Below are 24,851 nucleotides of genomic sequence, written 5' to 3' on the forward strand. Positions count from 1 at the left end.
TTCATTCAACAAGTTTTTATTGAGCACCTACTCTGTGCCCAGCACTGCACCAGGTGCAATGGAGAATACAAGAGAAGTACAAGATATGGTTATCCGCCCTCAAAGAACTTACAAAACGAGAGGCAGAAGTCAGATGTACATGGGACTCAGGCAGCATGTGATGTGTACAAAGAGTGCAAGTTCAGACAATGCAGTGGCCAAGAGACCACTGAGATCCGCAGGGGCTGGGAACAGTCTCCCGGGGGGTGGGGGGCAAACACTGGCAGGGCGGGCATTGGCAGAGCGCCCGGAATGGGTATGGACAAAGGCTGCGAGGTAACTGCCTGGAGCAGGAGGTTGCGTTAAACTGTGTGCGCTAGGGGAGCCTGGACAGACTCTGGGACTTGGGTTGGGCCCATGGACAGTGACCAACACTTTGATCCCTCTTGATGGGAAGACCTGGTGGGTTGTTGGGGTTGCTGGCTGCCTTCCTCTCTTCAGCTGGCACAGCCCTGTCTTGCCCTCCCCAGCCCCTCTCCCGGGAAAATGGAACCTGGGCGTTGAGTGGGGCCAGTGCGGAAGCTTAATACCCTGCTGGTACCCTGATCAGGGCTAGCAAGGCAGGGGCGGTCTTGCCTGACTGGATATTCACCCTGGTGCTTTTTTATATAAACTAATCAACTATCGAATATTCTGGATTCTTTTAAAAACTTTCCTCAGGAGGACCAGCACAGAGAGATAATTTATTGATCACCGATCACAACTACCCTAACACCACATGTATCCAGATCCTTCCTCTTAGACCACAGGTGGCTTCAGGGAGTCCCACCTCCTCGTGCCGGAAACCTCACATGCTCAGCTTGGGTCCCAGAGAAGCAGGGACTCCTCTCTGGACCTTCTGAGCAGATGCTTTCCACTGGCCCCAGGCACCTTAAACGGCCTGGGAAGTCTCAGTGGACTGCCACTCAGTTCATGTCCAACATTTCCATGTGCCTTTAACTCTGAGTCAGGGCGGCAGCAGGTGTGTTTAAAGGGCCAGGGAAGGCAGGTAAAGAAGCAGATTTGGGCAAAGGGGAAGTCATGGGATTGGAGGACAGAAAAATGGCCTTGGGTGTACCAAGACCAAAGACCAGTTTGGTCTTTCCCAAGAACAGGGGGGCAAGAAAATGCTGCCTTGCCTCTGCTCGCCAAGGAGAGGCTGGGGTTGGGTTGAAGGCAGTGGGCAGGAGGGAGGAGCCCTCATGGACTTCAGGGTTGGAAGTCCGCACAGGAACCTCCGGAGGCAGGAGAAGAGGGCTGGACAGAGGGAATAGCACTGGGTGAGGTCCCAAGGGGGCTACAGCCACAAGGAGGGAGTGGCGGCCGACTGGGGGTTCCTCCCCTTGCCTGCTCCAGGTGCTCCATTGGCCTCTCCTCCCCCGTCAGAGCCCAGAGACCTGAGGCATCGGTGGGGGTGGAGCCGGGAGCAGAGTCGGGGCTCAGGGTCTCAGCAGGAGGCGTGTTCCCGGCCACCTGAGCCACAGGAAGGGGAGCAGACGCCGGGTGAAGGTGGCCTTGAAGGTATAGATGAGTTCTTGCGACTCTGCGTTGGTGAAAGTCACGGTGCCCCCTTCGTAATCCAGGGCGATGCCCACCCTCCGGGGCCGCTGTGCCGGGAAGAGCTCGGCCTCGGGTCTGGTGTTGGCCCAGATGCCAGAGGAGGAGAGGCGCAGCGCCCACACGCCATCCTCCGGCCGCAGGGAGAGGTCCCCCTTCCTCTTCACCGAGTCTCTGGCCACCCCCACCATGCAGCTTTCCAGAACTTCCTCCTCCTCCTCCTCCTCCTCTTCCTCTTCATCCCCCAGCGATTCCTCGTCCTCATCCGTTCCCCAGTCGTCGTATCCGTCCCCGTACCCGAATCCGGCCCCGTAGCCGGCCTCCTCTTCCTCCTCCTCCTCTTCCCCCTCTTCCTCCTCGTCCCCCTCCTCTTCATCCTCGGACCAGCCCTCCCGCTCCACCTCCACCTCCCAGTAGACCTTGCCCCACGTGAAGCCCTTACTGCCCAGCACCCCCGGCTCACATTCAAACTGCTGGGGGTGCAGGTAAGAGCTCTGGTACAGGCCGCTGTAGGTCACGCACTTCCAGTCCTCTGACAGCTGCAGGTACCCACTGGCCGACTGGGGGTCGAGGGTGACGCTCACTGTGGGGACAGGGAAGTAAGGATGGGTGTCACCAGTGAGCCGGAAGGGGACCCCCGTCTCTGCAGTGTCCACAGCAGGGCTCCCACACTGCATGGTCCAAGGGGTGCACTCCACACCTGCGTCAGAGTGAACGGGCCCCTCAGGGGGACAAGGTGCCTGCCCGGTGGCAGGGGCAGAGGGAGCACGGCTGCGGGGCCTGGGGCAGGGAGGCCTCTGCTCCAATACAGGAGCCACGGGACGGGGCAGAGAGGGAACTCAGTCCCAGGGAAAAGGGCTGGAGGTCTTGGGAGCGCTGGGACGCAGGTTTGATCCCCGGCCCCGCACAGTGGGTTAAGGATCTGGCGTTGCGGCAGCTGTGGCTGAGTTCACAATTGCAGCTGGGACCTGATCCCTGGCCCCGGAACTCCATATGCTGCTGGGCGGCCAAAAAAGAAAAAAAAAAAAGGACCTCTGGGGACAAAATAACCAAAAACGGGGTGGGAAGGGTCAGACTATCAAAAGGAGGCCGCTACCGCAGACCAGAGAGAGCAGACTGGTCAGAAAGTCCAAGGTGGGCCTCAGAGGCGCAGCAGGGAAATTGTATCAAAGAGGACAGGCTTCGGAGTTCCCGTCGTGGCTCAGTGGTTAACGAATCTGACTAGGAACCATGAGATTGTGATTCGATACCTGGCCTTGCTCAGTGGGTTAAGGATCCGGCATTGCCATGAGCTGTGGTGTACGTCGCAGACAGAGATCGGATCCTGTGTTGCTGTGGCTCTGGTGTAGGCTGGCGGCTACAGCTCCAATTAGACCCCTAGCCTGGGAACCTCCATATGCTGCTCCGGAGCGGCCCAAGAAATGGCAAAAAGACAAAAAAAAAAAAAGAGGACAGGCTTCCTGGGGGCAGCAAGCCTCGGTGGGGGGAGCATCGCTTCTGTGAGGCAAGTCTGGGGACACCCTTCGGATACTCACCTGTCTTATATTCTAAGTCTCTCAGCAGCTTCCCTGGGGAGAAAGGAAGGACAGCAATGACCCCCCAAGCCCAGCAAATTTCTGAACCCGTTTCTTATTCAGACGGTATTCATTTCGTGACAAGGACCCATCCCCACGAACCCAAGAAAAAACAGCTAGGGGACCTCAGAGAAGTGAGGTCAGGGAATCAGACAGTAAGGAGGCAGGTCCCTCTTCCTGAAGCGGCACCCCATCTCCCGCCCTCCTGGCCAGCGCCCTCCCAACCCCTACCTTGGAATTCTCGCAGGCCTCGCTGCAGAGACAGGAGTTTATCTGAGAATTCTCCTGTCCTCTTTTTAACCACCCGAGCAATGGGTTTCCCAATCCAGAACTTCTTCCGTGGATATCTGAGAAGATGCCACATAGATATAACCTGTTGGCGCTTTTTACATTTCTTTCAACTCTCACAACAATTATGACAATTATGAACAGGGAGGAAAAGGTATGACTTTTTTTCTTTTTTTTCTTTTTAGGGCCACACCTGCAACATATGGAGGTTCCCAGGCTAGGGGTCGAAGTGGAGCTGTAGCCACCAGCCTACGCCACAGCTACAGCACCGCCAGATCTAAGCTGCGACTGTGACCTATACCGCAGCTCACAGCAACGCTGGATCCTTAACCCACTGAGTGAGACCAGGGATTGAACCCGCATCCTCATGGATACTAGTCAGGTTCGTTACCAGTGAGCCACAACAGGAGCTTCCAGAAAGCTATGATCATAACAGTTAACAGAAAGGAAAACAGAGACTCAGAGACACTCTGAACTGCCCAAGGCCGACCAGGACTTAGGACCAGCAGACTCAACATCCAGAGCGCTTTTGTCTACCAAGGTATGTTCTCACACCACCCTGTCCCGGCTCAGGCAAGAATAGTGGGCCCAGGAGCTGGGGTCAGGCAAAGAACGGGCTCCGGTGGAGAGCAGGTCTCCAGTTGTCAAGGATGTGCTCTTGCTTCCCAGGAGGGAAGGTCATGAACCTGGGGATGCGGATACCTCTGGCCCCACGTCACATGCCATTAATTCAGATGGACTGTAGTCAAGAAACAGGGGAGGAGACAGAGGGACAGGAGAACGAAGTGCACCACGGAAAGGAAGTTCTTTTACCTGGTTAAGAAGTCTCTGGTATCCTGGAAGGGAAGAAAGCACAAGCATCAAAGGGAATCCGAGACTTCATTCATATGCACCAACACTATCAGGGAAGGGGAAGCAGCGATGAGGAAAACAAATGCAGTTTTTCCTTATGACGCTGACATTCTAGTGACAGCAATGGATAAAACAAGAAAACAAAATAATCATGACAGAGCAAAAGGGGGGTGGGAGAGGCAGGGGATGACGACAGGGCCAACTTCTCTGAGAGAATGACACTTGCACCGAGATTTAAAGGAGAAGCCGCTGGCTGGGTGAAGAACGGGAGGAAGGCAAGGTGGAAAAGCAGGCAGGGGCCAAATCATGCAGGGCTGGGTGGGCATAGCTCGGAGGTCAAATTCTGTCCCATGTTTGGTAGAAAGCCACCAAAGGGTTTCAAAGTTGGGGAATGATATATGTGATCTGTTTTATGTGTGGCTGAGACGGCAAAGTATCCCCCAGGATCCATTTTCCCCTTCTTCCTTTTTTGGCATATGGAATATGGAATTCCCTATGGCATATGGAATTCCCGGGCCAGAGATCAGTTCCAAGCCAAAGCTGCGACTGCAAGGCTGCATCCTTAACCTACTGTGCCAGGCTGTGGACCGAACCTGTGTCCCAGTGCTCCACAAACATCACTGATCTGTTGCGCCACAGTGGGAACTCCTCCCTTTCTTCCATTTTTGGGGGTCTTTTTAGGGCCATATCCACGGCATATGGAAGTTCCCAGGCTAGGGATCGAATTGGAGCTGCAGCTACAGCAACCTGGAATCTGAGCCAAGTCGGCGACCTACACCACAGCTCAGAGCAACGCCAGATCCTTAACCCACTGAGTGAGGCCAGGGATGGAACCTGCGCCACGATGGGAACTCCCCCTTTCTTCCTTTTAATGGCAGAACCTGTGGAGTAACAGCTGGGCAGAGGGCCACCCAGCAAAAGACTACATTTCCCAGATTCTCTTGTAACCAGGTCTGGTCCTGTGACTAAGCTCCAGCCAATGTAACATGAAAGGAAGGAATGACTATGAGGTCACATCCTTTGAAAAAAGAAACTGCTTTCTACTTCCTCTTTTCCCTTGGCTCAGTCCTGGATACAGTGGTGGGGAGCTCAACCGTGATGACACAGTTGGGGACAACATCCCCTGGGGTTAGGGAAACAACCAGGTGGAAGTAACCGGCTCTCTGGATGACCTCATGGACAGCTGCCCTGCCGGCTCTAGACCCCTCAGGTCCCAGCTGCTGTTACTGGGAGAGAAAGAACTTGTTTGATACAGAAGCGAGCCCAAATCCTAGGTAATAGACTAAAGGAGGCAATGCCAACACGGGGGCGGGGGGGGGCAGTCTGGAGGCTTGAGACAATGATGGCCTTGACTGGCGCGGTACAGGGAAGTCAAGGAAGCAGCACACTCCGGTGTGTTTGAGACAGACTCGGCTGGGCATTCTGATGAAGGACAGTCAAGGACAGCCCATGGTTTGAGCAGCAGGGAGGATGGTGGGATCTGGGTGACAGGACAAGGAGGCACAGGGAGCAGGTTTTTGGGAGATGCTCGATAGCTCCCTTTTGTGAGTCTAAGCCTCCATAAGAGTCTATATTAATTTCTGCCTTCCTCTCACTCATCCCACAAATATTAATTGCTTCCCGTGTGTCAGGCATACTCTAGAAGCCTAGAATAAGGGCAGTGAAAAACAAGAAAAAGACACAAATCCTTAGCAAGGGGAGCAGAGAATAAACAGTCAACATAACAAATGCATTATATTATGCCATTAAGGGATGAGTGCTGTAGGAAGAAGGTAGTGGGGGGTGGGTACTGGGTGAAGAGGGTAGGGGTGGTGTGGCCCCTTTGAGAGAGTGAGATTGGGGAAACAAATGGAATCATCAAATTGTGGCGATGTGTCAGCAAGTCTCAGGAAGAAGGCGGGGCTCTGCTCCGGGGGAGGCCATCCCCGCCCCCACCATGAAGCAACTGCCCAGAGACTGGTCGTGAGTTGCTGGCAAATCCGTCTAATCTGTCCCTCAAAACAAGTACGTCCAGGCCAGCTTCAGAGGACACAGTGTCAAATCTTGGGACGGCGTATGCCAACAACTCTGCTGAGACAGGTGGCATAAAAGCACGAACAAATGGGCAGTGGGTGGGGGTGGCTAGGAAGCCCAGAGGGCATATCACATGATGCAGGAGTTGCTAGAACAGAGAGGGAATGAATGAGAGGGTTGAGCCGCCCAGAGAGGGAGGGACCTGGAGCACCAGTGCACCGGTGCACTGGTGCACCAGTGCAGGAACCCTTCTCCTAAAGGCGCAGAAGGGGAGCCTGGGGAGTCCCAGGCGACCTGCAGCCACACACACAGGAGAGAGAAGCAACCTGCCCAAAGGCTCCCAGAGGGCCTCGCACCCCTGAGACTCTGGGGCTGTGGGGAGAGGCAGTCAGAGCAGAGCGGCTGGGGCAGGAATCACAGCAAGGCTGGGTATGAACTGAGAGGCACTCTCGAAGGTTCTTCCACGGTGTGAATGACCGACACTGAACAGGCAGAGGTGTGACCTGCCACCCGACCCTGCAAGGCCTGCGTGGGGCTGAACCCCGGAGGCTCCAGAGGGGCTCTCCTATCCCCTAGTTCCCGCTAACATCTTCCTGATGTTCCTGGTCCAGAAATCTTTCCTTTTCTATCATCTTTGTCAAAAGGCCTCTGTTTTTCTCTTGTCCTGCTGCTCCTCCCTCTCGCCTGTATTTCTCTACCAGACTTTTGGATCAGGGCCCCTATCTTACCAGGGCCTCGTTTTTACTGTTCACTGACGGTCAAACAATCTCTGGGAAATTTTTTTTTTTTTCTTTTTAGGTCCACAGCCTCAGCATAAATAAATTCCCAGGCTAGGGGCCGAATCGGAGCTATAGCTGCCGGCCTACACCACAGCCACAGCAACGCCAGATCCAAGCAGTGTCTGCGACCTACACCACAGCTCACAGCAACACCGGATTCTTAAGCCACTGAGCAAGGCCAGGGATCGAACCCACATCCTCATGGATACTAGTCGGGTTTGTTACCACTGAGCCACGATGGGAACTCCATCTCTGGGAAAATCTTCACAACAATTCAGGAGTTAGCTGCCCAGTTCCCTTGCAGCAGAAAACAGAGGCAAAACCCAGCAGCAGCACCATTTCCTGTACTGGCTCTAAGCAGACACCCACTTCCTCTCCCTCACAGCCCCAGGCACGCCTCCAGTCTGAGTGGTCTCGGGGGCACTGAAGGCCAGGCCTCTGCTGGCCCACAGAGCTCTTCTGGGTGGACTGGGGCGAGACTCCCCTCTGGGCAGACACAACTGGATCCTGGCCCCACAGCACCCCAGCTGTGTCCCCCTCTGTTCCATCAACAAGTGCAGAGTCACATGGTGGTGGGGGCAGGTGTGGGGGTGGGAAAAGGGTTCACATCCCTGAAGGGGAAGGAGGGGGTGGGGGGAGGAGGCAGCAAGTGACCCAGTCAGAGTCTGAGAGAGAAATTCGAGGGAACAGAACAACATTGGGAGGAAAGGAGGGAGCCAGAGAGCCCTTCTGGACAAAGTGAGAGAAACGATGAGCCAGAGCCAGGAGGCCAGGGAGTCAGGACGCCCGGGCTGGAGCTCTGACTCCTGATTTGCCCCACAGCCCAGGACAAACCCTTTCACCTTCCAAGCCTCAGGGAACTTCTGCAGCAGGAGCTGGACCAGAGTTCTCTGTCCCTGCCAGTCGAAGGATGGGTCAGAATCCACACGATGGAGAGGCAGGCAGAGGCTACCTGTGTGGCGCATGTACCTGGGGGACTCGCCATCTCTCCCCGGTGTCCTGCTATCGACCTGCCCTGCCACTGGCCAGGGACAGCACTTCCCTGGAGGAGATCCAGGGCTGCACTGTGGCTGACAGTCAGGCCCAGCCCCCTGCAACCACGCAGGTGGAGAAGTTCATCGCTCAGTTTTCCTCCGGGCCGGCGGGGAGCGGAAAGATGGAGCATGTCCCCCTCCCAGGGCTGCTGAGCCCTGTCCAAGGCAGCACAACTCCTCTGGGAGGCTCCGAGAGGAAGGAGCTGTGGTGTCATTTCAACTTGGCAACCCGTCCTCCAGTCAATGACCCTCCCTTTCTCAGCATCAAAGCCGCCTCCTCCAGGAAGTGTTCCAGAGGCACCCTGTCTGCTCTCCTCCTTATTCTCCCAGGGAAAAGCTTGGTTACCAGCTGCCCAGTTCCTCCTGACCCTCTAGGTCCTTGAGAGAAGCTGCTGTTCAGCTGTTCCTCAGCCAGCCCCGCCCCCAGAGGCTTCTTCACCTCCAGAGCCAAAAAACGCTTCCCCTGGACCAGTGTCTGCCAGGGACTTGTTAGAAGACAGGCTCGTGATGGCAGAGATGGAGGTGGAGGACAGAAAAGAAGATACGAACAGCCTTCCCTTCCGTTTCTACACCACTTCTCAATACATTTTTTCTTTTTCTTATTTAGGGCTGTACCTGCGGCATATGAAAGTTCCTGGGCTAGGGGTTGAATTGGAGCCATATCTGTGACCTACACCGCAGCTCAAGACAATACCGAATCCTTAACCCACTGAGCGAGGCCAGGGATTGAACCCACATCCTCATGGACACTATGTCAGGTGCTTAAGCCCCTGAGCCACAGTGGGACCTCCACTTTTCAATATTTTAAATACTTTCCTGTAGAAATTGTACTTTTTGGAGTGATGCATGCCGGTTATCTCACTGTGTGCTCATGCAACCCTTGCAGTAAGTGGTGGGGACAAGGATTATCATCTCCATGCTCCAGATGAGAAAACTGAGGCCCCGCGAGGAAGTGACTCTCCAAGGTCCCGAAAGTGAGTGGCAGGACCAAGACCTGCCTCCTGGTCTCACGGCTCCCTGCCCCAGGGCGGTCTCTCACCTGCATGAGCTCTGCAGCCGGCTGCTGCGCCTTGCCCTCCAGCTCAGAGATGACCTGCGCCAGCCGGGCAAGCTCCCCGACGCCCCTGGTCTTGTACTTCTCCCTGCCCTCTGTGACCTCCTGCTCCAGCTTCGCCAGCTGGTCCAGCAGGTGCTGCTCCCGCTCCCACAGGAACTGGTGGCCCTGTTCAAATGCAGCCAGGATGCGCTGCCTCTGGTCCTGGAGCTTCTTCTGCAGGGGTGGGAAGGGGGAAGAAGGGGGTGATGCCTCCGCTCCGGGATGGAAGATCCCTACAGGATCTGGTGTTAGGGGTGCACAGGCCAGCTCTTTGCCCTGAGCTATACCCCCATTAGGGCTGGAAGGGGCTTTAAAGCCCTCCTGCGACAACCTCCTTTCTGTAAAGAAGATACGGTCGGTCAGTCAGTTCCCTCAGGCACCATGGGACTAGAACCCTGACTTTTCCTGCCATTATTTATAAACCGGGATGCTCTGGGGTCCTCTGAGGAACTCTGTGAGCCAACGCAGTTTTCCCTCCTTGATGCCAAGTGCTGTGTGTCACCTCTTCCGGGAAGGTTTCCTTGATTAATTTCACCCAAGCCTGACCGATCCTCTCTTCAGCACCCATTTCCATTGTGTATAAAATATCTCTGCCATGTTGGACTATATCCTGTTCCCTGTACAATATCTATACTCAGAGACCATGTCCTTTCTTGACTCTGGAGCTCCCTGCCGAGTCCAGGCTGGGAGCTGGTCGGTGTGCTCACACACTGAGGGCCTGGAGGCCCTCCTAGGGCTTGGCCGTCTCCCAGGGCCTAACTGCTCACTACCAGGACTGGGCCCAATATCCTTCCACCCTCCAATGCCCACTTCCCCAACAGGCTTTCCCCCCAAAAACTGCAGTGCTCTTATCAGTTCTTCCCCTCCTGATCCCCTCTATTCAGCACCCGCGTGCTGCCTCCGTTCCTAATGACCAAGCAGCAGGGGCGCAGGCTCACTAGACACAGCGCCCTCAGAGCTGGCTGGGCCTGCCTAGCCCACCCCTGCCAGTTCCTACCCTGGAGCCAGCCCCCTCCTTCCAACCCCTCTGGCTCCCCTCCACTCTCAGGAACCATGTCTTTCTCCCTCTCTTTGAAAGGAGGAACGAAGCCAGGCCTTCCTCAGTGCCCTACCCTCTAGCTCTGTGGGCAGACATGGCCCTGCAGCTGAGGTGAGTCGCAGAAGGAGAAGGGCCTTAGGTGACATCTGGGCAGTCCACTCACTTGCCGAAGGAGGGAGCGGGCCAAAGCCACAGAGCCCAGCCTGGCAGGGCTTGGGCCAAAACCTGGGTCTCCCAGCTGCCAGTCCAGTCAGGGCTCCCTCTCCCGGGGCGCTGGGTGCCCCCCAGCTGGGTCTCCACCAGCTCAGGAGCTCCTGCACCGCTCGGCCGAGCGCCTGCTTGGGGCTTGCCCTCAACAGCCTCACTTACCAGCTCAGCCAGGATATCAGCTTCTCCCTTGGCCTGAAAGCCCTGAATTTTGTCTCTGTCTCTCCTTAGGGTACTCAGGTGGTTCAGGATTTTCTCCTGCAGAAAGACAAGCAGTGGGGAAAGGTGGACTCTCTGGGCCAGGGAAGGAGGGAGGACTCGGGCCGAGTCCTCGGCCAGCGAGGAGCCTTCCAAGGGGTCAGAGCCGGGCCTCGCCTCCGGCTGGGTGCCAAGCGGAGCATCCCCCCGCGGGGGTGAGTGGGTGAGCGGGGCTTACCCTGTGGGGCTGGGCGGCCTTCTCCACCAGGACGGCCGTGTGGGGCCTGTGCTCCCGGGACTCGCGGCACATGACGCACAGCAGCTTGCCATCGTCCTCGCAGTAGTAGTGCAGTTTCTCCTGGTGTCGCTCGCACAGCCTTGTGTCCTGCTGCTCCCGGGCCACCTCCCCCGGCTGCCGGCCCGTGTCCACCTTCAGCCGCTCGATGTTCTCCACCAGGCTGGCCAGCTGCCACACAGGCCTGATATTCTCCTTTGTAAAAGGTTTCTTGCACAGGGGGCAGACGGGGCGGCCCCCCGAGACAGGGTGGATGTCGGTGGTACAGCTGCGGCAGAAGACGTGACCGCAGTCAATGGTCACCGGGTCCCGCAGGTAATCAAGGCAGATGGAGCAGGTCACCTCCTCTTCCAGGCTCCGCAGTGGCGCTGACGTGGCCATGGTGTCCTGAGCTCAGAGGGGTCCCTGTTCACTGGCGGGGACTTCTCCTCCTTGGAGACCAGACACGGAGTCAAGAGGACGCACAGCAGAGGGGGGAAGAACGTGGCAGCCTTGCACAAGGCTGCCGGCCCCAGTGATCAGTCACTCTACAGACACCTAGCAGCTTCTACAAGGCTCACAGAGGGCCAGAGCAAAAGGACCTATGGATCCTCAAGACCAACCCCTTCATTTAACGAATGAAGAACCTGAGGCCCAGAGAGGGGAGCTTGGTGGAAGGGAGAGCAGGGCCGCCACCGGCCCATGCCGTGCTGCTGGGAAAGCACCCCTAACTCAAGACCCTCTCCTTCCACCTGTTTGCAAATGGCTCTAAGGTACCAATTACGGTGGAGCAAGACACGAGATAACCACCTGCTGGAAAACTGTCATAGTATACAAATCTACAAGGTCTCCTACGTGCATGGTGCTGCCCCACTTGTGCAGTGCATGGACTGCGCAACTGTGCATGGGGAGCCCTGACAGAGTCAAGAGGCTCCTCTGCTTGCCCTCAAGATTTCAGGCCTCAAGGACTAAGCGCATTGAGGTTCTTTACCAAGACACAAGAAGCATCTAGAGTCGGAGTTCTGGTGTCCTCTTTTATACATTCCCTAGGTCTTTGCTGAGGTTTTAGCTTGGTTCTCTTCCCCTAGCAAGCTGGTCTCTACCTAGACTCAGCCTGCAGGCAGAGCCCAGGCTGGCCACACGGGACTCCTTCTCAGCTGTGACCCCCCAGTGCCGCTGGCCTGACTGCTCTACTGCTTACAAGGGCGACTGAGACCAACATGAGAGGCACCCTCAGGCTGGTGACTGTGAAGGGCTGATGAGGGCTTGGCCCTCAGAGGGAGCAGAGAAGCTGAGCACATAGAGGACTTTAGAACTGTTTACCCTGGCAGCCTGGGCGCGCTTCCTGCCTGAGGTTAGGGAGCCTCAGCACACCTAGCTGCCTCCTGCCCTGACAAGACAGAACTCATTTAAGTCCTCGGAGCCTCAGGTCACCCATCCATAAAATGGGGAGAGTGATACGTACCTTCAAGGGTTTCTAAGCGGGTTGAGTAAACGAATTATGTTGAAAATACTAAGCATAAGCGCGGCACAGAGGGGAATGGAGGAGAGAACCTGGAATCCTTGGTTCCCAAATCCAGTAAGTAGTCAAAGCACAGGGAGAGCAAGAGCAGAGATTTAAAGTGGCAGCAAAAGAGGAAGTGAAGAGGAACCACCACAGTGACACACGCGCTCCAGAGTTAATGCCAACAAGAGCCCTGTGGGGCGGGGCGGGGAACCTGGCTCTGCCCTGGACCCACGGAGGAACCCACGGAGGGACCCGTGGAGGACCCGGGGAAGGCAACGGGAGCAGTCGCTAGGTAGACAGTCGGCAAACAGGGCACACAGGCAACCGTGAGGCTGAAATGAAACCTTTGGAACCACCGGCAAATCAATACAATTACTGATTTTGTACGTGAAAGTCCATTACAACAGGGTTCAGTGGCCTTTGAGTTCTTTCCCTGCAGCCACATGAGTGAGCCAGAAATAACGCCCCCAAGAGAACACACCACACAGGAGTACAAAGTCTGCTTCTTGAGGATCTGAGCCATATAAAAAGCACTTTATAAAATGAAAGTACTATGTAAACGTAAGGGATTTTACTGCCGACAATTCCAACCAGAAGCGTCAATGGATTTAGAAATGAGTGATTTAAGAGAAGTAACGTGTGTGGAAGAGACTGTAGGTACAAAGTTCAAATGAAAGAATTAAGGAATTTAATTGGTAAATGAAGGTAATAAGAGTTTTTCGAATGTTAATAAGGCGAGTAAAAATTCCTAGGGCATGCCTGGTCCAACTCCCTGGTCTGAGTGTTGAGGAAGTGAGCCTGACCCAGCACCCTGAGGGTGGCACAGGGTTGGGACAGGTTGGCCACGGTGCTGGTGATGCCCACGGGCATTGGAGCCCTGCACCAACTCACTCTGCTGAGGGGCTTGGAAGTTCAAAAGCTGAGGGTATTTGTCTCTTTTGTTGCTGTAGGTGGATGGCACATGCTACCTTTGGGGCTGGGAATTTAATGACTGGATGAAAAAAAGGGCTCGGGAGAGCTCAGCTACAGCTCCCCATTCACACGAGCAGGCGCCTCATCACTTGGAGCAGGTGTTCTTAACCCCTGGGGTCTATGCTGGGCCTTCATGGGTGTTTAAACCCCCAAACTATAGCAAAATGGTCACATACGTAGTAGAGGAACAAACCTGTCTAAGGGTTTCAGAAGAGCACTGGCGAGTAAGTGTAGGAGGGATAACAGAATTAGAAAAACACCATCTTGCAGCCCCCATTATAATAAGACAAGGATCATCAACGGATGCCAAAACCATGACATGAGGGGACAGGATGGTCCCACGGTGCCAAAGTACCACCAGCGGGTACTCCCTAATGTGCCCTTGATAAGGGAGCGATCTGGTGATGGCTTAGCCAGTGCCCAAATCCAGCAGCCTGAACAGAGGGACAAACCAGCCTGTGTTTCCCATTGTGGCGCCACATGAATCGTACAACATCACCTTTGAGGCAGTCCTGCCCAAAATGTCTGATGTGACAAGCCTTTCTTCCTAACTTCCAGTTTATGGAAAATACGAGGGATAGAGGAATGAGCTAAATCACATCATCAGGAAACAATCAGATAAATCCAGAATACAAGGTATTCCACAAGACAAATGGTCTGGTCTTCTAAAAAGTCAGTGTCATGAAAAATAAAACAGGACTGTTCTTTTTTTTTTTTTTTTTGTCTTTTGTCCTTTTAGGGCTGCATGTGCGGCATATGGAGGTTCCCAGCTAGGGGTCTAATCAGAGATACAGCAGCCAGCCTACGCCAGAGCCACAGCAACACCAGATCCGAGCCATGTCTGCTACCTACACCACAGCTCACAGCAATGCCAGGTCCTTTACCCACTGAGTGAGACCAGGGATCAAACCACAACCTCATGGTTCCTAGTCTGATGTGTTTCCGCTGTACCACGGTGGGAACTCCAAAACAGGACTGTTCTTGATTTAAGACTAAAGCAGGAGTTCCCTGGTGGCCTAGCAGTTAAAGATCTGGTGTTGTCACTGCTGTGGCTTGGGTCACTTCTGTGGCACAGTTTTGATCCCTGGCCAGGGAACTGCATGGCACAAGCGTGGCTAAAAAATAAAAATAAAAGACTAAAGAGAAACAATAACCAAATGCAAATACTCTGACTGCACTCACTTTTTTTAAAAAGCTATAAAAACTGGGGGAGTTCCTGTTGTAGCTCAGTGGGTTAAGAACCCAACTAGTATACATGAGAAAGGGGGTTCAATCCCTCCCCTTGCTCAGTGGGTTAAAGATCCAGCATTGCTGCAAGCTGCAGGGTGGGTCGCAGGTGTGGCTTGGATCCTGCGTTGCTGTGGCTGTAGTTTAGGCCGGCAGATGCAGCTCCTCCGATCAGACCCTTAGCCCAGGAACTTTCATATGCTGCAGGTGCGACCCTAAGAAGGAAAAAAAAAAAAAAAAAAAAAAAACTGTTTGGGGACACTTGGAGGAAATTTGACAAAAGACTGGGTATTGGATCATATTAAGAAATTATTATTGATTTCTAAATAGTATTTATTGAAGTTATGTACAAGAATGTCCATATTTTTAGGCATGCATGCTATAGTATTTAGGACTGCATGACTACGACTTCCTTTCAAATGGTTTAACAAAACAAAATAAAAAGTTAGAGAAATTTTCTGAGGAGGGGGCTAGAGTTTTCCATCTTTCTCAAAAGAATCTGTACAAGGGTCTGTACCTACTGAAGATGTTGAAAATCACCAATAGGGAGACGATGGTGCTTGGCACTTGTATAAGCTCAATACATAGATGCTGAATAAATGAATGGATTCCGAGGAATGGAAGGCAATGCTAATTGCATATGCATTTGTTTGAGAGTTTGCTGAAACTAACAAACAAAACAGAGTACGTTTCTATGTTCAACCCCACTGCTCGGTGACACAGGCTCCATCTTGCACATATTTCAAATACTGAAGATGACTAACTATGGCACTGCTGATTATACATAAGACCGAGGTGTAAATCTGTGGGTGGAATCCAGGTTCAAGATGGGGTCAAACCCAACAGCCAGGTGACTGACACCTTCTTGGTGACCACATTTATGTAGGACCCACCCTAGCTGCCACTGACACTCTTATGGTATTTAATGCTTAGGACACTCTTCTGAGAAAACTGAGGCTCAGGGAGGGAAGCAATTTGCCCAAGAGCACGTGGTTAGGAAGCAGCGTGGTGCTGATACCTCGGCCCAACCCATGACGCTCTCTTCTCTACCCAGGCCAGCGGTAAAACGGGGTGTAATACCAGCTCCTTTGTCAGGAAGCTCGGATGAGGTCATCTCAATGGAAGGGCATTGGAAGCTGAAGAGCGCTGACAAAAGTGAAAGGGCAGGGTTACTGCTGACACCCAACAAAAGCGCCCTTGCCTTGGGCCAGGCACGGGCAGACCTGACCAACTCACCCCACACCCAGCACTTTCAAGCCGACACAAACCTGACCCTCTCACCCAAAAGCCCTCCCGACTTACCACGTTCCCCGTGATTCTGCCCTTTCTGTCATCTGTGCCTTCGGCGTATCCTGATGAGCTCAACAGGTTTCCACAACAGGGGGTAAAACTAGCATTCTCTTCTCCACTCCTGGCTCTCAGGTGCACAGAAACCACAGAAAGCCAGAGCTAAAATAATCCACCTCTACTCCCTTCGCCCAAATGAGAACTCTGAAATCTGAGGAAGACACTTCATGAATTACCTACCTTGTACCAGAGGCCACACAGCCCTGCTCTGGGGTTGTCAGGTTTTCTGTCCTTTCAATAAGCCGGAACCTGGTTGTGATTCCACAGAGCCAGGCAGACCTGGAGACACTCCTGACCCTTCTGAGTTCCCCTTCCCCACAATCCACCTGTCCCTACAACACCTTGGATCTCATAAACACCTACTCTGCTTATGTCAAGAGACTGGCCAAGGTGGCACCACATAGACGCACGAATGGGACACATTTCAGGACGAGGATGCCATGCACAAGTCTTGGCTGTGAGAACCACTGGGAGCTGCAAAAACTAGCTGAGGGAAGCACTGCCCACGCCTTGGAAGGGACAGACATTACACGCCTCACCCATCCCTGCCCTGGCCCCGGTCCAGGGAGAAAGGATCCAACTCTAGCCCCTGCTTCAGAACAGTTGCCACCTCCGCCCTAGTGGAGACTAAACCTTCCTGCTACTTTCCGTGGCTTCTGATGCCCCATGTCTTCCTCCCTGCCTCCTGCTGCCTTGGCCTCCTACATGCCCCAGAAAGGGACCCCAGAAGACACCAAATCCCAGAAATGGACTCCGCGGCCCAGAGAGGTCAGTGGAGGGGCCTGATTTGCACTCTGGCCTCAAGTCCACGCGTGCATCTCCAAACAAAGCCCTTTTTCCTTGTAATCCCAAAGCACGTAGCTAGGGCTCTGTGCCCTGTGGGGACCCCATTTAAGAGCTCTTGGGGCTCCAGATTAAGGCTCATTTCTTAATCTGAAATAAGCAAATTCTCCTAGAAGCAAACTTCCATGAGACACCTCTAACAAGCCCAGAGAGGACAGAACTCAGGGCGAAAAGCAAGTGATCTGGACCTGGATACAGAGGAGTGGCCATGCCCTGACAGCACCAAAGGCCCGGATGCCCCGGGCTGTGGCTGTGGGCTGGGTACCAGGCAGTCTCGGGGGACACTGATTCAGTGGACAGGGAATTGCTTTTCCCCCACAGGTAAGCATCAGACCACTGGGGCCAGAGTGGGACATGGAGGCTCCTGGGAGGTGGATGGGACAGGTTTTAAAGTGCCACCAAGGCTTTTAAGTAGCAGGATGTCAAAATTCATTTAAGAGCTAATAGATACTTCTTGCTGGCTGTCTACTATGTGCCAGGCCCTGAGGATACAGCATGGAACAAAAATTGGAAAGTCCCTGCCCTCCCAGGGCTTACATCGAGTGATGTAATCAAGTGATCTTTGGAAGCTGAAATCAGAGCTAACTGGAGGGACTATACAGCCCTCAAGGAGTTCATGGTTTGCTTAAACCTCTTCTCTCCCTGCTTAGTGTTCCAGCCATCATGGCCTTCCTTTAGCCCCTCACACACACCCCACCACGTGTTAAAATGCAAGTATGCTCCTGTTGATTAACCTCCTCCATCTGGTGAATTCCTGTGCTCCAGAGAGGTCAGTGGAGGGGCCTGATTTGCACCCTGGCCTCCAGGCTGCTTCTCAAGTCCACGCATGCATCTCCAAACAAAGCCCTTTTAGGAGCAGGACACATCCTCAACTTGCCTAGATCAAGTCAAATTGTTTCCAAAACTACCCATGCTCTGTGAGGCCCCAGATAATCTAGGCCCAGCCCTTGTCTCCAGGCTCATTTCCTGCTACTCCCCACCTCAAATTCAAGTCCACAGCCAAACCAAAACCCTCTCCAAGCTTCAAAAAGTGCCATGTTCTTCCCTGCCTGAGTCCTCTGGAAATTCTGTGCCCTCTGCACAGAACACTGTTTCTTTCCCGCTTAGTAAACTTTTCCAGCTTGACGTCTCGGCTGAGAGCCGAATCCTCGGGCAAATCTTTCCTGACCTTCCAGACTGAGTCCACAAACTCACTCCTTATACAGCCCCCAACACCCCTACCAAGCGTGGGATACATCTCTACAATCATGAGTCCTGACTTGTAATTTCAGCTTATGGAACATCAGCTCTTCCCACCATGTTTGGATAGAGGCTGTGTCCACCTTATCCCCAGAATCCAGCACAGTGCCCCGTACAGAAGAAACAATAAAAACTAAGGAAGTGAATAAAGCACAAGCACAAAGCATCTGACACCTGCAAAATGCTTACCAAGTGTCTGTTCCAATGAGTCCAAGAAATCTCAGCCACTAGCCTTTCCCCTCAAGCAAGACGGCAGAGTACTAGAGTGATATTGGCTCCTTCCCCTTCTTTAGTTTTATGTTAGGTATGCATCCGTGAACAAAATAGTTTCATTTTCCTGATTTTGAGCATTTCAAATGAATGCAATCATACTGCAATTTGGGAGGTGGGAGGGGCTATTAGCAACATGTCTGTGAGGTTCGTTCATATGACTGTGAGTTGATTTTGTTCATTTTCATTGCTTTATGACTATAGAATTCTACCTTTTTTTTTTTAGGGCTGCATATGGAAGTTCCCAGGCTAGGGGTCGAATCAGAGCTGTAGCTGCCAGCCTAGGCCACAGCCACAGCCACACCAGATTCGAGCCATGTCTGCGACCTACACTGCAGCTCACAGCAACACCAGATCCTTAACCCACTGAGAGGGGCCAGGGATGGAACCTGCGTCTTCATGGATACTAGTCGAGTTGGTTACCACTGAGCCACAATGGGAACTCCCTAAAATTCTACTTCTGATGTAGCTTACTTCTGATGGTCTCCTGAGTTGTTTCCAGTTTGGGACAATTATAATTACAAACACTGCTCCGTGAACACTTCTGCTCGCGTACCCTAGTACATGAGCAGGACGCATCCTCAACTTGACTGTTTCCCAAGCAGCTGTACCAATGTACGTCCCCACCAGCAGGCTCCGAGCACCCACGTTGCTCCACGGCTTCACCAACACCCGATACTGTCATCTTTTACAATTCCTGCCATGGTGACTGTAGTTAATGATACTGTATAGCGTATTTGCAAGCAGCTAGGAGAGTAGGTCATGAAAGCTTTCAACACAAGAAGAACAATTTTTATAACTACGTATGGTGACAGATAGTAACAGGACTATTGTGATCATTTTGCAATATATACAAATATCAAACCATTATATTGTATATCTGAAACTAGTATGTCATTATACCTCAGTTGAAAACAATTATATAATAGATGTTTTACATTCTAAAAAAAAACCCTGCCAATCTGGTGAATAGGAAATAGAATCTCATTTTGTATGTGTGTGTGTTTAACTCTTTTAAAAAATAATAAAAAGAAACCGCATGAGAGAGTCCCACTAACAGACCAGGCAATCAATCCTACAACAGCAGATGAGATACGGTGCTTCCTGCTCCAACTGGTAAGTGCTGTAAATGTTTATCTTTTGAGGAGCTGAGAGGGCTCCACCCAGCCTCCATTCTTCCTTCCTTTGCCAGCTTTACCCAGTTGCTTTCCGAGGACAATGTGCTGAGGGTGGAACTCTCTCAGCTCCCCCCGCCCCGCATCAGGGATGAGAACATGACTCAGGTGCAGCCAGTCACAAGGAGACCTAGTTGGGACACAGGGGAAGAAAGATTCCTGAGAACTTTTTCTAGAGAACTTGCAAGAAGTGAGGTCATGCGATTTGGAGCTGCTGGAGCTGCTAGCCAGAGGGTTAGCCTGTTTGAAAATGTAGCCAATCCAGGGATGAAGGGAAAGAAACCAGGTCTTCAAGGCATTTTATGACACCTGCAGCAAGCTGTGCTGGAAGCTAGCCTACCCTTGAACTTTCTGTCCCAAGAACCAATAAATGCCCTTTCTGCCCAGTCAGCTTGGACTTGTCTAGCATCTGAAACCCCTGCCCCCAAAGTCCTGCAAGAAACATTAGAGGAAGTTATTGAAGGTTACTAGGCTGAAATATACAAAGAGCTAGTAAGAAAAATCAGCCTTTTTATCCAGACAGTCTTGTGGCAAAGGTAGACACCAAGGTGTAGTTCGGTCCTCCCTCTGGGCCCTGCAGGTAGAACACAACCTGCAAGGACCACAGACTCCAACCTGCTTTCAGCCACCATAGTCCCTCCCCACAGCACCCAGACATTGTCACTGAGGAAACAAGCAGAATCTTCTTCCACCCTGTCATTCTAACCAAAGCCCAAAGTGACAAGTGCTGGGTTAGGATGAAAACTCAAGATTATCACCCAGCCTCAGCTATTCTGTTGTGCAGCCCAGGGCTAGATTCTTGACCTCTCTGGGTTTCAATACCATCATGAAGTACTGGGGGTGGGAGGTAATATACAGGCTATTCATAGGACGGATTGAAATAAAGTTCTAGCAAAGTGCACCAGCATGTTTACTGGGCAACCTAAAGTTGCTGCTGTGATCAACAGCCATGAAATCTCCGGATCAGGCATCCCAGTTTTATCGTGCCTTTTTTTTTTTTTTTTTTTTTTTGATAACTGGCTACCAGGCAGGAAAGGCCAGCCTACCAAATATAGTTTCTTCACGATCATAAACAGAGTTAGTGAAATCAACATCTATGCGTTAGTGAGAGGGAAAGAATCTAACCATTCATTCCCCTGAGGAAGGAGCGCCCTAAGCCACCAGCTAGGGAGTTACCGCTTTACATCAAATTTGTCATTACGTGTTTGCATCTCTGAAATGTGATCAACGGGCATGCCATAATTTAACTAGCAGAATGTTTCTTCCAATATAATCATAAAATAATTGATGACCTCTTAGATGTGGTGAAATGCAGCCTATCTCGTACAAAGTGCTGACAGGGTCATCTACCACATGGGACTCATCTGTCATTCTCCTGCTTCAAAACTCCTGAGCTTAAAACTGCATGGCAGGGCACACAGGCCCGTATAATCTGGCCCCCACTTACTCGTCCAGCCCTGAATCCTGTTTCAGCCTAATGCTGGATACACTGAAGCAGAATGACAGCCCCTTTTTCACCGCCCCCCCCCACTCCCCGCCCCTTGTTCTTGTACATGAGTTTCTCAGTCCCAGCTCATCCTTGAAAGCTGGAATCAGACATGCCCCCTGCTCTGCGAGGTCCTTCCTGTGCCCAGCTCACCTCTGCGCTGAAGGAATGCCTCTGTCGGGAAGCTCCTGCAGACCCTGCGTTTCCATTACAGCACGACCACCCCACTTCTTAACTGACAGCTTTACCCATCCTTCTCCCAACAAGAACGTGAACCCAAGGGTCACGGCTCATTGAACTTTTCATATCTCCAGCATTAGGCGTTTGCAGTGTAGGGGTTATCGCGTTCGCCTCATATCTCCAGTGCTGGACACAAAGTCTGTAAATGTTTGTGAGGCTGAATGTTACCCCATGAGTCCAGAGCCCCATATCTTCTTCATTCTCCCCAACCACACTCCCCTCCCCCCTCTACAATCTCACTTCAGCAGGAGGCACCAAGGGCTCCCCTTAGATTAGACAGTCTTGGCCACAAATACTACCCAGATCACCTCCCTCCACACATAGCTTTGGGGGAAAGGTCACTGCATTTCTGCAAAGGTGGCAAGTTTTAATTCGCCCTGGATGCCAGCCAAACTAAGGCTTTGTTTTCCAAAACCAATTTCTTCCCATTCTCCATGTCTTTTCTATTCTGACCCTGGGAGGTGGGTTGGGGGTGGGAGTGGGGTGGAGGGTGGGGTGGGAGGAAGGGTCTTAAGTCTGAAGTCACCCCAAGAAGCCTCAATTAAGATAATGGGCTCTCTTCTGCAGGTCACAGTGACTTCCCAGTTTGTGTCCAGCCTATCACTTCCTTTGCAGGAAGTGACATTTTAGATGTCACCTACTGCTCCTGGGCCTTGGTTTCCTTTCCACTTAAAAAGGTAAGAAGAACAAGATCTTGTCAGGTTTGCCTGGCTGTCTGAAGTTCAAGTGAGGTCACGTAACTGAAATTGTTCAAAAGCAAACAGCTCTATAAAAAGGAGCACAGAAACTAACTTAGCACTCCCAAAGGCTAAAGCGGCAACAGAATGAAGTAGTATTAGATTATAACCCAAAGTATAAAATAAATATCCCCAAGTTCATACTGATAAGAATAAATGACTTCTCCCATGCAGAAGAATTCCAAATAGTATAGTATGGAGCTGCCCTTAAAGAGGGAGGAACATACTCCCCACTCCTTAGGTGTGGGCTATACATAGTTTGTCTGCTCTGCAGAGATACAGTATTGGGGTGGGGGGCGGGGGATAGGGTAACTTCACCCTGGAGAAGCCTGGCAAACACTGTCTCAGCCAGATGATCAAGACCAACGTCAAAATCATAAAGCTTGTTCCCTGGATGTGAAGTGATGAAAACAGCAATCTACCTCTGTGGTCTTTCTCCCAGTAACCCACATACTCAGTCTTAGGGGACAAACAACAGAATCCAACAGAGGGGCATCCTATAATATACAGAGCAGGTGTTCCTCAAAACTTTCCTGATCGCAAAAACAAAGTCTGAGGAACTGCCACAGCCAAGGTAAATGTGAAGAGATTTAACAGGAATATGGTAACCAGGGTGGGATCATGAAACAGAAAAAGTACTCAGGTAAAAACTAAGGAAATCTGAATATGTTACGTATGTTGGCCAAACTTAATGGGTCAACAGAGGTTCACTAACTGTAACAAATGTTCCCTATTTAAGCACAATGTTAATAAATGAATGGGGAAAGGGTTTAGGGTATATGGGAACTCTACTATCACCATTTTTCTGTAAATCTAAAAATGTTCTTAAAAATAATCTATTTTTTAAAAAAGGGGAATTTGAGAAACAGTAAAAAAGTACATCTATTTATTTTTGCTTTTCAGGGCGGCACCTCCGGCATATGGAAGCTTTCAGGCTAGGGGTCCAATCCAAGCTGCAGCTGCTGGCCTACACCACAGCCACAGCAACACCATATTCGAGCCCTGTCTGCGACCTACACTGGATCCTTAACCCACTGAATGAGGCCAGGGATGGAACCCGCATCCTCATGGATACCAGTAGGATTCTCAACCTGCTCAGCCATAACGGGGAATTCTGTCTATTTTAAACTTGAGGTGGGGGGACACTTTTAGGGATTACAATTTTTAGCGCAGGCACAGTCCCTGACACTGGTATTTGTTGTATGCATGACGGAATGACACTCTCTTGAAGCGCATACAAACTGTCGTGGTGTCAAAATCGAGAATGTACTGGGACTTTGTAAGTCTTGGCCCGCATTTGGTCCACAAAAATAAATTTTCATACTTTTCTAAGGCCATTATAGGGTGAAAAGCAGCAGGGAAAATGCTGCTGTGCTAATCGGGTGAATGCACAACTTCAAGTGTACGTGGCTAAACCAGTTTATTCTGATCAAAACCAAAAAACCGTGACTTTGGTCCTGGAGCCAGACTGGCCGTCTACTCGGCTCCAAGCAGTGAGACTGTCATCTGGGCCCCGCTTACTTCTGGCTGTGGAGACAAGAATGGATTGGTGCCTGAGTTTGACACGGAAAGCGAGGAAGAACCCACGAGGAAGGAGCGAATGGAGGCCCAAGCAAGCAGGAGGATTAAGCCGGGAGGGAAGACGCAGCGAACTTCACCCTTCTCCCGAGCCTGCCCCGCTCGGCCCGGCCTCGTTCCGTTCGCGCTGCCACGTTCGATCGCCTGGACCCCGGGATGTGACGGCTGCTTTGCCGCATTTCTCACCAGGTCTGCCTTACTCACCAGCCCGCAGCTCCCGGCTACGAATCCTGGGCCAGGGTCGCTTCTTCCCCGCGGCGGTCAGTTCCGGGTCGGGCTGCTCTGCCGGCACCCAGCGCAACCGCGAGTCCCGGCCGGGTAATCTCCCGGCTCTTCGGAGCCCTCCACCGAGATTTCCCCCGGACCAGCGCCCGGATTGGCCCCTGCCGAACGCCGCCTCCCAATAGGAGCTTTAGTCCTGTCTACGTCACGAGTCACTGGGCGAATCCCCCGGCCGCCGCTGGGGCAGAGAAAAGGAAACTGAAAGCGTGCCAAGCCGAGGCTTCGCGGCTGCTGCAGCCTGGAGATTGGCTCGTGGTGCGCACTCCTGCGCCACAGGGCGGAAGGAAGTCCAGTTTTGAGGCCTAATGAGACTCCTTTGTAGGACTCTGTGATGCCAGAATCCCTCCCCTCCTCCCGATTCCCGCCTGGGTCTGGACCAGGGTCAGAGGCTGCTTGACTGCGAAGTGGCGCTTGCCAAGCGCTCAACATTAAATAGGATTTTCTGCCCCCAGCATGGCCTAAATTTGCTTCCTGGACCAGGTAGGATGTTAAGCAAACAGATAGTCTGAGGGGGCTATTTGAGAAAATTAACTACCGTTTCCGAAGTGCCTACGATGAATACGGCGCTTTACATGAAATATCTTTAAACCAGGAAGGCATTTTTGTCCCTATTCGACAGAAAAAACTGAGGTTCCATGAGCTCAGGGGTCTGAGTTGTTTCCTTCCGTGGTGCTGGATCTAGAAACCACAAAGCCGAAAAGCAGACGAGATCCTGGGGCGGGGGGTGGGGGGACGGCGGCGGCGGGGGGAGCTTCCTAGAGGCTCCTGTGCATCCTCACCACCTAAGATCCGGGAACCTGAGTATGCCAAGTGTCACAGGCCTCTTGCCCGAGGCCATTGCTCTGTGCAGTCGTTGCTGTGTCCCAGGCATCGCCGCAGGAAAATTCTACAGTCTCCCTGGACCAGCGAAGCAGTCCCTATGTTCACCACATCCTAGGCCCTCCAGCTACCTGCTCCTGCAGTTGGTGTTTTGGAAGAAATGTTTAAAAGGCTCCTTAAATGACTTCATGCAACTAATT

General features: G+C 52.3%; 2 protein-coding genes across 6 annotated transcripts in view; one reads left to right on the forward strand and one right to left on the reverse strand.

The window, feature by feature from the left end:
- On the reverse strand, positions 1–23,878 carry TRIM26 (tripartite motif containing 26). 3 transcript variants are annotated; one of them, XM_084965931.1, is made up of 8 exons: positions 23,755–23,878; positions 10,894–11,381; positions 10,620–10,715; positions 9,155–9,385; positions 4,251–4,273; positions 3,381–3,496; positions 3,111–3,143; positions 1–2,158 (listed from the first exon to the last, which is right to left on the reverse strand). In XM_084965931.1, the coding sequence occupies exons 2-8, from the start codon at positions 11,329–11,331 to the stop codon at positions 1,458–1,460; spliced, it is 1,638 nt and encodes a 545-aa protein (XP_084822057.1). In that variant the 5' UTR covers positions 11,332–11,381; positions 23,755–23,878; the 3' UTR covers positions 1–1,457.
- LOC100154127 (tripartite motif-containing protein 26) overlaps positions 23,819–24,851 on the forward strand; it is a 25,800-nt gene continuing 24,767 nt past the window's right edge. The window contains exon 1 of one of the 3 annotated variants that reach the window (XR_014809850.1): positions 23,819–24,312. The gene's annotated coding sequence lies outside the window, so the exon portion shown is untranslated. The remainder of the gene's footprint in view (positions 24,313–24,851) is intronic. The other 2 variants (XR_014809853.1, XM_013977563.3) reach the window with 2 other exon arrangements.

The sequence above is a fragment of the Sus scrofa genome, chromosome 7, assembly GCF_054392235.1.
Source record: "Sus scrofa isolate SSC_HxYL_T2T_F1_AM1 chromosome 7, Sscrofa_HxYL_maternal_Yorkshire_Landrace_v2.0, whole genome shotgun sequence".
Taxonomy (NCBI): Eukaryota; Metazoa; Chordata; class Mammalia; order Artiodactyla; family Suidae; genus Sus; species Sus scrofa.